We start from the raw sequence: 12,986 nt of genomic DNA on the forward strand, positions 1-12,986 counted from the left end.
AGAGAGAGAGAGAGAGAGAGAGAGAGAGAGAGAGAGAGAGAGAGAGCAAGCTAGATTTATAATAGGAAAGAAAACATGGAATATCTGCTTAGAATTTTTCTGAGACAGGATTTCACTGTGTATCCAAACACATGGAAGTCATGTCTTTCTAGCCCAGCCTCCCCAAATGCTGGGATTACAGGCATGTGCCTGGCTCACTGAAGGCATTTTATTTTAAATCCACAAGCACCACTTTCTCTGTGTCTGTTATCATCATCTGTCACACTCCTACCATGTTTGATGGTTTCCTTGTTACTTTGAGAAAGAGGTTTGTCTTACTAATGACAACTCTTCAATCTTATCATTGAAGTTACAAAGAAAGTGTATTCTTCAGCTGCCTTCTGTACCTGCCCAGATTTATATTTGTTTACTCCTGATTGCTTTGTTTCTGCCTTTCACATGGTACAGTGGGCCTACAGAATCTAGTAGCTGCTACTGTGTGCTTCATGTTCTGCCTTCCATTTTCAACTCTAAGCTGTTGTGTTGTCTTTATGCTTTATTTGAAGTGTTAGAGTACAGTTGTGCAGAGCTGTAACCTGTTTTTGGAATCATTGAACTTACACATTTCAGCATACTGGGTTAGTAAAGTTTCTAGTTCCTAGCCAAAGTACTATTGTTTTAGGACAATAAGCCCAGACTCCATTGCCAGGATTACCATGTTCTCCTGTGGGGGAGTCTCTTTTAGAAAACTAATTGTCATCATTTATGTTAACAGATATTGATGAATGTCAACAAGGAAACCTATGCATGAACGGGCAGTGCAAAAACACCGACGGCTCCTTCCGGTGTACCTGTGGACAGGGCTATCAGCTGTCAGCAGCTAAAGACCAATGTGAAGGTAGGTGTGTGGCATTGTGAATTACTAAGACCAGAGTGAGTGACCCAACCTAGGTTGTTATAGTGCCAGAAACCCAGGTAATTCTAGGTAAGTCAGGAAAACCAATAAAACAAAATGAAGTGAGTTAAAGTAGGAAATTATGACATTGGTGGCCAGTAGTTAAACATCAGAATTAAGAAGAAAAGTTGTTGCTGTCTATGTAACTCCTTAGTACATAAAGTAACTTCTATTTAAACATTTAAATTAATTCTGATGTTTTATGGGATTTCACAATTAGAAAGTCATTATATTTTGCCTGGCATTATGCTATAGCATGTTAATAATTTCAGTGTGTATTGAGCTTCAATATTTTTTTGGCCAATTTTAGTACACTGAAATAATTTGCCCCTTATTCTGAGAGATAAAGACTATTTGATAAGCAAACCCATCCACTGACAGTGTTAGAGAAGCAAGAATATCTGATGATGAGTACAGAAGCATCTACCATTACTGTTGTAACCTTTCAAAGGCATCCCTTTCTAGAACTTCAAGTGTCTAACAAATCTAGGAGTGAGCAATGGCACGACATACACAAACACATTCATATACATGGCTAAGTTAAGCAACTTGTTCCACAATCCCTCTTGCTATTTTTATCTTTATAATCCCAGAACCCATTTACCTAAAAGGAGTGGATACAAGCTGTGCACATGATACAGTCAGGCTGCCTCATTCAGAGGCCTTTGCAAAGCCTCTGAGGTCCCATTCAGTGATGAGTCAGATATGGTCAGAACCACCTATGAGCCAGATTATCAGAATGGAAAAACCTGATTTAGTGACTGAATGCTCTGATAATCTAATCAAAGACATGACTACTTCAGGGTGGGAGAAAAATGATCCAGATTCCTGTGGGAGCTGATATGTGTGTTACATCTTATAGAAACACTGGCAGAAAATGATTAAAAAGAGAGAAATGCTTTCAAATGTTAAAAAAAATTCTTCAATGAGTAATGTTACCTGAATGCCTACCTACAGCAAGGAGTTATCTAAGGCATCATAAAAAATGTGCTAAACATAGCCTCTGCCCCAGGAAGTCTGTTTTTCCAATGTAACAACGAGGGCAAAGTATTTGGATCCATGTAGTATATTCTGTGTCATAAGTGTGACTATGGTACATGCCAGGTGAGTATCTGAACTCAGGATCATGTGACTGAAACCAATGATACTCAAGTTGAGAATGTATGTCTCCAGCAGGAAAGAGTAGCAGTGTGGGATAGCAAATGGAGTGAGGGGGAGAGGAAGGGTATTAGATTTGACCAGAATATCTTTTTAAGGAGACAGAAAATAGATGAGACTAGACAGACAGACATGTTAAGGATTGAAAACTAGTTGCTCAGAGCCTAAGAGGTAGATTAGAAACGCAAGAAAATTATGATATAGATGCTTGTACGAGTTAAGAACAGCAGTTGAAAATCTTTTCTGTAATGAACCAGATAATATGCGAATATCGAGTGGTATTAAATAAATACTAGCAGGCTAGATTTGGCCTGTGTACTACAATTTGGAGACCTTTACTTTAAGCTATTATAAACATGCATGCTTTTAAACCCAGTATTAAAATTGAATGTATCAAATGTGGTTCACAAATTACAGCAAACTATTTGCTTCCTATGTTTAACTAGTGAAACCTATGTGTACAGGCGGTTTACATTTTTAAGTTCTTTGGAATTCCCCCTATCGTAAAATGACCTTTAATTTGAGTTTAGTGTACATCACTTGTTGAAAGGTCTTGCTGAATTGTAAGCCAGAAATTGCTGTACCTATTCTGAGGCAAATAATGGGTTCCTCTGTGCTCTTTTCCTCACAGATGTTGACGAATGTGAGCACCGGCATCTCTGCTCTCATGGGCAGTGCAGGAACACAGAGGGCTCCTTCCAGTGCATGTGCAACCAGGGTTATAGAGCATCTGTGCTTGGAGACCACTGTGAGGGTAAGCATCATCTCCTGCCTCGGGACCAGGACATGCTACAATCTAAGGCAGTCTAAGGTACAGTGTTTTTGTACCTGCTGTGTAGGAGCTTGACTTTTGCCTTCACAATTGAGGATTAGCTCCCTGCAAAGAGTTTCTCCCAGTGTCATATGCATGAGACAGAGAAATGAGGTGAGTACAGATCTTCTTTGTACCAGTGATGGATAGTTTAATATGGATGTGTGGTTCTGTAATATCTCATTTGTACAAAACTAAATGGCCCAAACAAACAAATGCAGCTTAATTTTTCATTCCAGCTGAGGGCTTTTAAGAGCTGACTTTTTTCTATATAAAGCAATTCTTCAAGGTACCCTACATATCTAGCATTGAGAGTTAACTGTGGCTTAGAGCCTGTATGAGGTGTTCAAGGCTGCTTGGCTAGCTTTTTTTTTTTTTGGCTTAATTTTTTTTGAATATTTATTTACATTTCAGATGTCATCCCTTTCCTCATTTACCCTCCCTAGTAGCCCTATCCCATCCCCCTCCTCCTTTTTGCTTTTATACCATTTTGATTATATGCATGTATTAAGGTCAGTTCTAGGTTGAGGGTCTAGCGAAACAATAGATGCAAATAGTCAAGGAACAAGCAATACAATAAATACAAATAGTCAAAGAACAAGCAAGGCATTAAACCCAATTATGTGAATGTTACCATGATCACTGTTTCTAAGGGCTTATCAGGATGACTAAAATATCTCAGCCTACTTCCCTGTCTTAGCCCAAAGTCATTTTCATGTCTGAAACCTATTTCCTTGTTCTAGCCTAAGATTTAGATTCCTACCTGAAATTACTTCTTTGTTTAGTCTAATGTCAGATTCCTGCCTGAAGCCTACTTCCTTATCCTTGCCAATGTCATATTCCTGCCAAGCAGCCCATTTCCTTGTCCTTGGCCCATGTCAAATTCTTGGCAAGGAGCCCCAAAGGCTCTCCACCTCTCCCCCTTTTTTATTTCATTAACAAGACTAAGCCTGTCTTAGGTCATTCTGGCAAGAATGCCTTCCTTACCCATCATGGAATATGCATTATCCAAAGCAATGCATTTCTGTCTTAGGTTGGTAAGGCTCTGTGCAGAATCTTACCCGTCCTTGGCTTGCCAGCCTGTTAATTTAATAACTTTGTCTGGGAGGTCTATTTTCAGGTTCAAGCCATGTACTTTGCTGCCTGGCCAGCTTATACACAGGAGTATTTTCTCCTGACACTCTTTCTGTCTTGGTACCAGTTTATCACTCAAGAACATTATGTGTATTTGGGGCTCATCTAGGAAGAGTGATAGTTTTCTTGTTGCTGTAACCAAAATACCAGACAAGAAGAAACCTAAGGGTGCATGGATTTGTTTAAACTACCACAACCATTTTCAAAAATGATCTTCTGGCAGGACTTTGAATAGCCAACATCATTTTTACTTCTATCTCAGTTAGCTGGGGAAGAGCCATTGTGGATTATAGTATGCAGCTTTTTTTTTTTTTTTTTTTGAGACAAGGTTTCTCTGTGTAGCCCTGGCTGTCCTGGAACTCACTCTGTAGACTAGGCTGGCCTCGAACTCAGAAGTCTGCCTGCCTCTGCCTCCCAAGTGCTGGGATTAAAGGCGTGTGCCACCACCGCCCGGCTGTATACAGCATTTTTATTTAAAATTTTTAACTTATTCATTTTACATCCCACTCACTGCCCCTTCCTTGTCACCAACTATCACAGTCCTTACCCTTTTCTCCTCCCTTCTCCTCTGGTGGGTGAGGGCACCCTGAGTTTCCCTGACCCTGCTGACCCTGGCACTTCGAGTCTCTCTGAGGCTAGGTGTTTCCTCTCCCACTGAGGCCAGATAAGGCAGCCCAACTGGTAGAACATATCCTTTCTACAGACAACAGCTTTTGGGATAGCTGCCACTCCAGTTGTTCAGAACCCACATGAAGGTCAAGTATGTGCAGCATTTTTTATAAGACAATTTGGTACAAGTATTCTCAAAGTGGCTGAGTACCTTGTCTCTACTGCTACTGGGAGTGTAAAACAACTCAGTCCTTCTAGGGAGCAATTTTAGCCTAATTTCAATGGCTTTAAAATGTATGATGTCTATGTACTGGTAAGTCATCTTTTAGGAGTTTACCTACGGTAGTATTTTTCAAGGGTTAATAATATAGACAAAATGGACATCATCAGTTTTTCTAATGAAAAAAAGTAGGCAAGTAGACAAGTAAGTTATGAACCAGATGATATCTGACAAATTGTATTTTATTCAATATATGGTCCAATGATTTGATATAACCACATCAAATGAAGAAATGGTGGTTGTGTTGGAGGGAGCCCTGTGTTGTAGAGAGTCTGCTGTGAATGGTTCTCTTAGGAAGTCAGTGGGCAACATGGTCCATACAAACATATGAGAGACCTAAACTGACCATCATACTCTTCTAACTTGCTTCTTGGCCAAGACAAGAAGGTTGCCAGGCTATGCCTGAATTTTAAAAAACATTTTGTATATATGATTTTGTCTGTGTGTACATCTGTGCACCATGTGTGGACAGAGCTTGTGGAAGCAAGAAGAGAGCATCAGATCCCCTGGGAATGGAGGTACAGACTGTTGTGAGCTGCCATATTGGTCATGAGAATTGAACCCAGGTCCTCTGAAAGAGCAGCTTGTGTTCTTATCCACTGATCCATCTCTTCAACCCTAACTATGCATGAAATTTTGATAGTATTCACCAGAGAGTATGTTCTTCTATTCTGGCTTTTTTAAACATGTAAGTATATCATCAAGAACACCCAAGATTTTTATTCTAAAAACATCCATTGCATGGAAAGCCAAATAAAAACCTTTAGCCAACATATTCTTTATTATTAATATGTATGTTTATAAGATATAATTACATTCCACAGGAAATTTTCCTTTGGATGTGTAATGAAGCTCATTTCTCTTAAAGTCAGGATTAATTTCCCCAGTGTTTGGGTTATAAATAGGACTGGAGTCCAGCCAGCTAACTCAAAGCTCCCTTTGAAACTACATTAGCACTTCAGCCTGCTAATTCCCACCTAGCCCTGTTTCCGTCCCTCACTGGTGGAATGTATTTTGCCATAATTAAGTGGCTACGAATGTTCACATACCTCTCAGAGCTATGGAGGAAGAACCATTCTTCTTGTTAGACATTATATTTACATGTATAATTTTTTAAAAATGGTGGAGACATGATCTTCATGCAGTACTTTCCTAAAGGTGCACTGGCATCCTCTGAGATTAAGAAACCAAGTGTTTTTGCCCATCTGAACAGTATGCTCAGAATTGTGCTGGGGACCTCTTTGTCCCAGTTCTTAGATCCTTCAGCTTACAAAAGGCTCTGCCTCTGACCTGATAGGCTCTCGGGTACTAACTTTAATCCCACACCTTCCCAATTCTGCTTCCCAGCTTCTCTAACATTGCTCCCTGTAACTTCTTTGCAGAGACTTCTTTGCAATCTCAACGTAACTTGGCACTTAATTCTCCCCCTGAGCCCCTTGTCTCTTTGTGATTAATATGTAAACAACAACCGCCACAAAACAGTGAGAAGTCATAGTTTTTCTTCTCAAGTCAGAATCACTGATTTATGTACTTGTTCATCACAGTCATTTAGTATTGAATTGGTAGGAGCCTGAATTATAGGTATGGTACATCTATAAAAACTGGAAATCTCTGCTCTCATGGAATTGCCTTCATTCTAGTGAGGAAGCTAATGGTAGATGTGATAAATAAGTAAAAGGCACAGCTTGTTAAATGTCCAGAACTATTAAAAAGTGCGATATGTATGCAGTTCCAGAGATGGATGGTTTTAAATAAGTGAAATTATTTCCTCACGTCACTGACTTGTGAATATTTATGAGAAGAAATTGCGTTAAAAGTAATAGCAGGTGTTGAGGCACCAAGGCACAGACTTTGTGGAGATTAGGTGTTCCACGTGACATGTTCAGTTTTTAGTCCGAGAGTGGCTGTTCAACTATAGATATCAAATCAATTTGATGTTAGTATCTAAATTTGAGGGATTAGCCCTGGGCTCTGGAGCCATCAGCACAGCGACAGTGTTTAAAGAGGAAGTATTCCTGGAAGAGAGAAGAGCTCCTAAACCTTGAGACACATACAAGAAAATAAATGGGTAGGAGCCAGGAGAGGGAAGGGAAGAAAAGCTGGACTGTGGGCAAGCCACAAATAAAATAAAATAAAATAAAATAAAATAAAATAAAATAAAATAAAATAAAATAAAATAAAATAAAACAAAATGGCTTTAAGGAGGGAGACAGTTACAGATTCAGCAAAGCATGACTTCTGGGCAAAAGAAGGTCAAAATGGACCATGTTATTTACCTATGCAGAGGTGGAGGAAAGTGACCAGAGTCCACTGTCACTTTGTAGAAAATATATTTCTTAATTCCTAGGAAGACTTTTTATTCATACCTCCTCATGGGAGACAATTCCATGTTGAGCATGGAACTGATGTTCAAGCTATCTTCCCTTATCTTGGAGGGAAACAAGATCTCACTGTCGGCCCAAGTTGGCATCAAGCCCACTAAGCAGCACAAGCTACCTTCCAACTTGTCATCCTCCTGCTTCGGCTTCTGGGGTAGTCTGCTGAGCATGTGCCACACATAGCGATAGTGTGAACATAAATAAAAATACCCACTAAACTTGACTATATCATAACTAAGAATTTTTAAAGCTGTATGTTATTTTACAAACAAAACAATGCTATTTTTTCTTCTCAGATTTTGAGATCTGAATGGAAATTGGATTATTAAATATTCTTGCTCATAGACTTCTTTGTGATGAAGCATATTGCTGGGTTATATAGTGGTTCTTGTCCAGGTTTATGTCCTCTGCATTTGCCTCATTTTTCAAGTAGAGATTTTTTTCTTTATTTTAATGCTGCTTATCTCGACTTCATCTCACTTTGATACCTTCTTTTCCTAAGAAGCAAAGAAAGGTTGATTTAAAATCAATTTGCCCAATAGTTACTCATTAGAACAACTATGGATTTAGCCAAATACATACAGAACAATTGAATGTCTCTTCCACTGACAGGGGAGATGAGAGTTCTAAATGGCCCAGCTACTTTAGGAAGTGATTTCTAAAAACACTAATGTAAATCTACTCTAAGATTTAGGTATTATAAATCCCACAAATTCACCCAAAGCATATGAAAGCACGTGTTCACAGGACATGATAGCCATGCATGTTTGAGGCAGACAAACAGCAATAGTCAAAGTATTCATTAAAAGATGAAGAGCCAAACAGACTTATAGTCATAGAATGAAATACTACTTGGCAAAGAAGAAGAGTGAGCTTTTGATATAATCAGCACCTTGGATGAGTCTCAGAAACACTGTGAACTAATAATGCCAAAGACACCAAGGGATCCTGCCTGGGGCGTTGATGAGGGGTAGAAATTCCTGTACTGTAACCATGGTGATGGTTGTAGGGTGTATATGCCAATGCTTCCATGCATTGAGATGGACTCTAAAATAGGAGTATTTATTGCAAGTCATGCTTCAGAGCAGATGATGTGGAAAGACTTTTTCAAAAGCAATGACACAGTTGCATTGGAATGGCATGTCATATATGTTTTATGTTTTACAGTAGCAGTGCTTGGAGCACTGCCAGGTTGGGCGAACACTCATTAGAGTTCAATCTTGATGGTATATGAGATGATAAACCTCTCTGCTGTTGTCTTTGTTTTGTTTTTAATTTTAAAACTTTTTAAAACCTTTTTTATTGATTATTTGTGAGTTTCACATCTGCACCTCAGGCCCCCTCATCTCTTCATCCCTTCATATCTGCCCTTTGCCCTTATAACCTTCCCCTCAAATACACACACACACACACCATAGAAAACATCTCATTGTGGAAGCTATAGTATGTCACAGTATGTCTACACATCTTCACTAGCAAATGTTCATTGCAATGAGTCATTTCCAGGTCTCTGGTTTCTATGACACCATTTAATAATGGGCCCTCATCAGGAGAGCTCTGGGTTATTCTGTTGTTGCCCTGGAGATCCTGGAGCATTGGATCAGCAGGACTGGCCCTTTCACACATCCCAATCTTTCATAGATGATAAAGATTTGGGGGTGGGCCAACTCAGAGCCCTGGATCTTGGCATGGGTGGTAGCTGAACGGGTCAGCTCACTGGCTCTCCCTTATCCACACCGCTAGGGTGAACTCTCCAGCACTGCTCCAGTTCAGAACCACCCAATAGCCAGGTAGGCAGGAGGCAGGGTGAACTCTCCTGTTCTCATGCCCTCCTCCAGGCTCACCTACACCCATGCCTCCAGAGCCAGCTCCACTATGCTGGACAGGCAAGGTGAAGGGTCAGTGTCCTGAGTGCTGCAGCCACTGAGGGGGCAGGGTGAGGTGCAGGGGTGATGCTCTCCCCTCCCCACCTGTGGGAGTTGGGAGAGCTGGCCTCTTCCTTCTCCTTTTCTGTAGCAGCCCCTTAGTTAACTTGGTTCAGTAAGTTCAGCATCCTCATCCTTGAGCAAGATCGTAGAGAATACTGGGGGTACTACATTCCTTTCTATATCCACTTCCTCCCTGAAATTCTCCTCTCCATTAGCAGCTATCAGAACTACTTGCAAGAGATGCCGTACATGCCAAATTCGTTAGGAGACAAAGGACATTTTGTTCCTCGGCTTTCTTGAACACTACTTTTTTAAACTCTGCACAGACTCAGCAGAGGAGAGTCTTGTGGGGTGTGTTAGGGATGATGAGCTCTGACGAGCAGTCACTGTGGCAATAAACAGTCCCTGGAAACATCTGTCTGATGGGTGTCTCTGCATCACCCAAACTGGGTCACATCATCACAGGCAGACATCAGTGGTACTTGGTGTCAAGCACTTGCAGTTGGACATATACTTTATATATAGTTGTTAAAACCTACGCAGTCTGATTATGAGAATCCCTAAGACTTAACTAGGATTCTGATCCAGTTTATTTCATGCAAAGTTTCCCCTGTCCACATTCTATTTCTGAGACTTCAGGTAAGTTCTTTCTGTTAGGAAGACCTTTGTGTGTCTGTATAGCTTCTCTGTAAATTCATATCACCTCTATACTTAGCAACACTCCTTTGTCAGGTAATTGGTTTTTGTAATGATTTTTGTGTTAAAGTTTTGGGACCTATAAGGCAGTTTTATGTCTTACGTGTTTACTTTTTCTTGTTTTATTTAGTTTTATTTTATTTTATACAATGGCACTTGAAGTTCTGGTTTTAATAACGGTTCCCCTTGGTGTGGGGAGCTTGCCAAGCACTTTCAGACCGGATCTTAAGAAGCTTAAGTACGCTTAAGATACACTTAGCAACATGTGCTTTAAAAATATGTATTCTCTATTAAGAAGAACACAAGCAAGTAAATTATTATTTAATAAAAAATTGTGACTCTTCCACTCCCAGTTAATTGTATTTAATGTTTAAAACATCTATGGGGTGCTCAGGAGTCTGAAGCAGGAAGATGTGAGTTCCAGGTCAGTCTAGGCTGCATAGTTAGATACTACCTCAAGTATACCATTTCTGTGTTGATTCAAAGCTAAAATCCTGGATGGCCTTTGCACTCAGGAGGTAGAGGAAGGAAGATCAGAAATTTCAGAATGGCCTACATAACAAACCAGAGACCATCACTAAAATAACAAAGCCACAACAAAGCTAAAACTTATTTAAAAAATATTTCATTTAAAATATCCTATGCATTTAAATATCCTATTCATTTAAACCTATTCATTTGAAATCATGCACTGTAAATACGTTGCGTGTTTATGTGGCACGTGTGTGTGTATGTGTGTGTGTGTACATATAACATGTATAATCTTCCTTATATTGCTCGCTTCGTCCTAACTTGTACACTGGCTTGCAGATATCAATGAATGCTTGGAGGACAGCAGTGTCTGCCAGGGAGGAGACTGCATCAATACTGCGGGGTCCTATGACTGCACATGCCCGGATGGATTCCAGCTGAATGACAATAAGGGCTGTCAAGGTACATGTCTCTTTCCCTTTTATTACATACCCAGCTGTTCTGCTCTGCAGTGCTTCCTGACAATGATCTGTGCCTCTCTTCTTGCATTATTCATACGTAACCAACACCCTTTTCTATTATGAAAGTGTGTTTCTGAGGTCTGCATCAAGCTTGGGCATGTTTTGCTTGGAACCACACTGGACTAACCAAAGCTTGCCTGTGTCTTACACCACACTCTCACTTTGTGGTTCTGAGGTCACCTGGGCTTTCCTGGGCCTTCTGTTGCCCAGCTTTGTTGGTGCTTGACTTACTATTATCGTTTTAGCTTGTTTGTTTCTATCATGAATGTATTTCATTTGCCTCAAAGATACTGTTTGTCCTTTTTATGATGCCTGTTTTTGTCCAGTACCTACCATTGCTTTCTCTCTTCCAAAAGAAGTTCATTAATGATATAGCTAAATTAAAGGAGCATAGAAATTAATATTTTCCAAAGTCCTTATCAACATTTATTCTCCAAAACAGCATTATAGTTGACACAGGTGCTAATAAGAATACAGTACTTATATGTACTGTATATATAAATACTACCCAAGTACTAATATGTACCATCATAGTAACTGAAACTGAACACTCACAGTTGAGTATCTCTTTCAATTCTTATAGCAACATGAAAGGTGATTTTCCTTGTATCCCGTTTGTATGTGAATAACTGAGACTCAGACACTAATGAGCATCTCCTCTTTAATAAGGGTGGAGCTGAGATTTGAACCTACAACTTTTGTAACACAAGTAGACAGTGAGGTTAAACAGTTGTGCTACAGGAAAACATATTGCCTTACTGTTTGACTTTGGGGTAGATCCTGGGTCCAATGTTTACAGCTGCCTCTTACTGCAGCCACATGTTTACCAGCACCTATCTGTCTTAACAAGTCCATGGCATTGGAGCCATTGCTCAATGATAAAGCACTTGCCTAGTATGTGAGAAGCCCTGAGATCAACAGCCATCTAAAGAAAATAGGTGAATGAATGAATGAATGAATGAAAAAGTGAATGAACCACTAATTCATGCCTATTTTTCACTAAAAATTTATACTTATATCTGCATTTATATATGTTAATTTTTGATACATGAGTAAAAGTTTTATGTCCCTTTGCCACCATAGAATTGTGAATATCCAAAGTACTAATAAATAAGATAATATATATGATTATTATTATATTATTGTTGTTGATTGCCACAAATTATCTCTCCCTGATATGGTTATCTGGTATCTTCCAGATAATATGCCCTTGACAGAGAAGGTACTTTCTCTGAGATATGGTACTAGAGTCATATAATACTTTGTTTGTATGTCACTGGCCATGTTCCCTTATGTGTCATATGTGAAAGACATGGACCTTTGACAAAAAGGTCTTTTAGAATTAATTTCCTCATTGGTCCCCAGATTTAAGTATACTGAATGTACCTCATTTGTTATTAGGTATTTTTTTGCTATCATAATGCAATAACTGAAATTGGGTTTTTAAGTTTTTCCAGTGTAGAAATTAAATGTGCTCAGACTTGATGCTGTGGAGAAGGAACATTCAAATTACACATTTCTGTCAAAATATTTCCATTTTAGAACTTTAAACAAAATTAATCTTGATTTATATAAAAATGTCAGGAGATGAAAAGAAAAAAACTCAAAAACCTAAGAAATTTGAATCCTGGTTTTTATTATAGACTTTTTGGCTGAAAATTGATCTTTTCTTTTCTAATTTCTTTTGACTAAATAAAGGCAAACCCAAGTCTCAGTAAAAGTGGCCCAAGAGCTCATACTGAACATTTTATCATTTTACTTCTAGAGTCAAATCCCCCAGAACTCGCTCAGTCATCTCATTAACTGCGCCACGCTCTCTCAGTCCATAAAATTCCTGTCTGTGGTTTGAGGTCAACTTTCAAAGATGTGACTACTTCAAAAATATGGTGGTTAGTGAACATCAATCATTAACAAATTGACTTTGCTCTCTGTCACTGTCCCTTTTCCAGAATAAGTGAATGGGTCAGCGTGAAAAACTTTTGAGTCCAAATGTGACAGGCATTTTACAAAATTAATTTTTAATCTCTCTCTCTCTCTCTCTCTCTCTCTCTCTCTCTCTCTCTCTG

The 12,986-nt window shown here is 39.2% G+C and overlaps 1 protein-coding gene across 3 annotated transcripts in view; it reads left to right on the top strand.

Annotated features, from left to right (window-relative positions):
- Ltbp1 (latent transforming growth factor beta binding protein 1) overlaps positions 1–12,986 on the top strand; it is a 379,032-nt gene that overhangs the window by 298,221 nt on the left and 67,825 nt on the right. For all 3 annotated transcript variants that reach the window (XM_028773421.1, XM_028773422.1, XM_028773423.1), the window contains 3 exons: positions 755–877; positions 2,724–2,846; positions 10,739–10,861. In XM_028773421.1, coding sequence (XP_028629254.1) covers positions 755–877; positions 2,724–2,846; positions 10,739–10,861 — 369 coding nt within the window. The remainder of the gene's footprint in view (positions 1–754; positions 878–2,723; positions 2,847–10,738; positions 10,862–12,986) is intronic.

The sequence above is a fragment of the Grammomys surdaster genome, unplaced genomic scaffold (assembly GCF_004785775.1).
Source record: "Grammomys surdaster isolate TR1022 unplaced genomic scaffold, NIH_TR_1.0 227, whole genome shotgun sequence".
NCBI lineage: Eukaryota > Metazoa > Chordata > Mammalia > Rodentia > Muridae > Grammomys > Grammomys surdaster.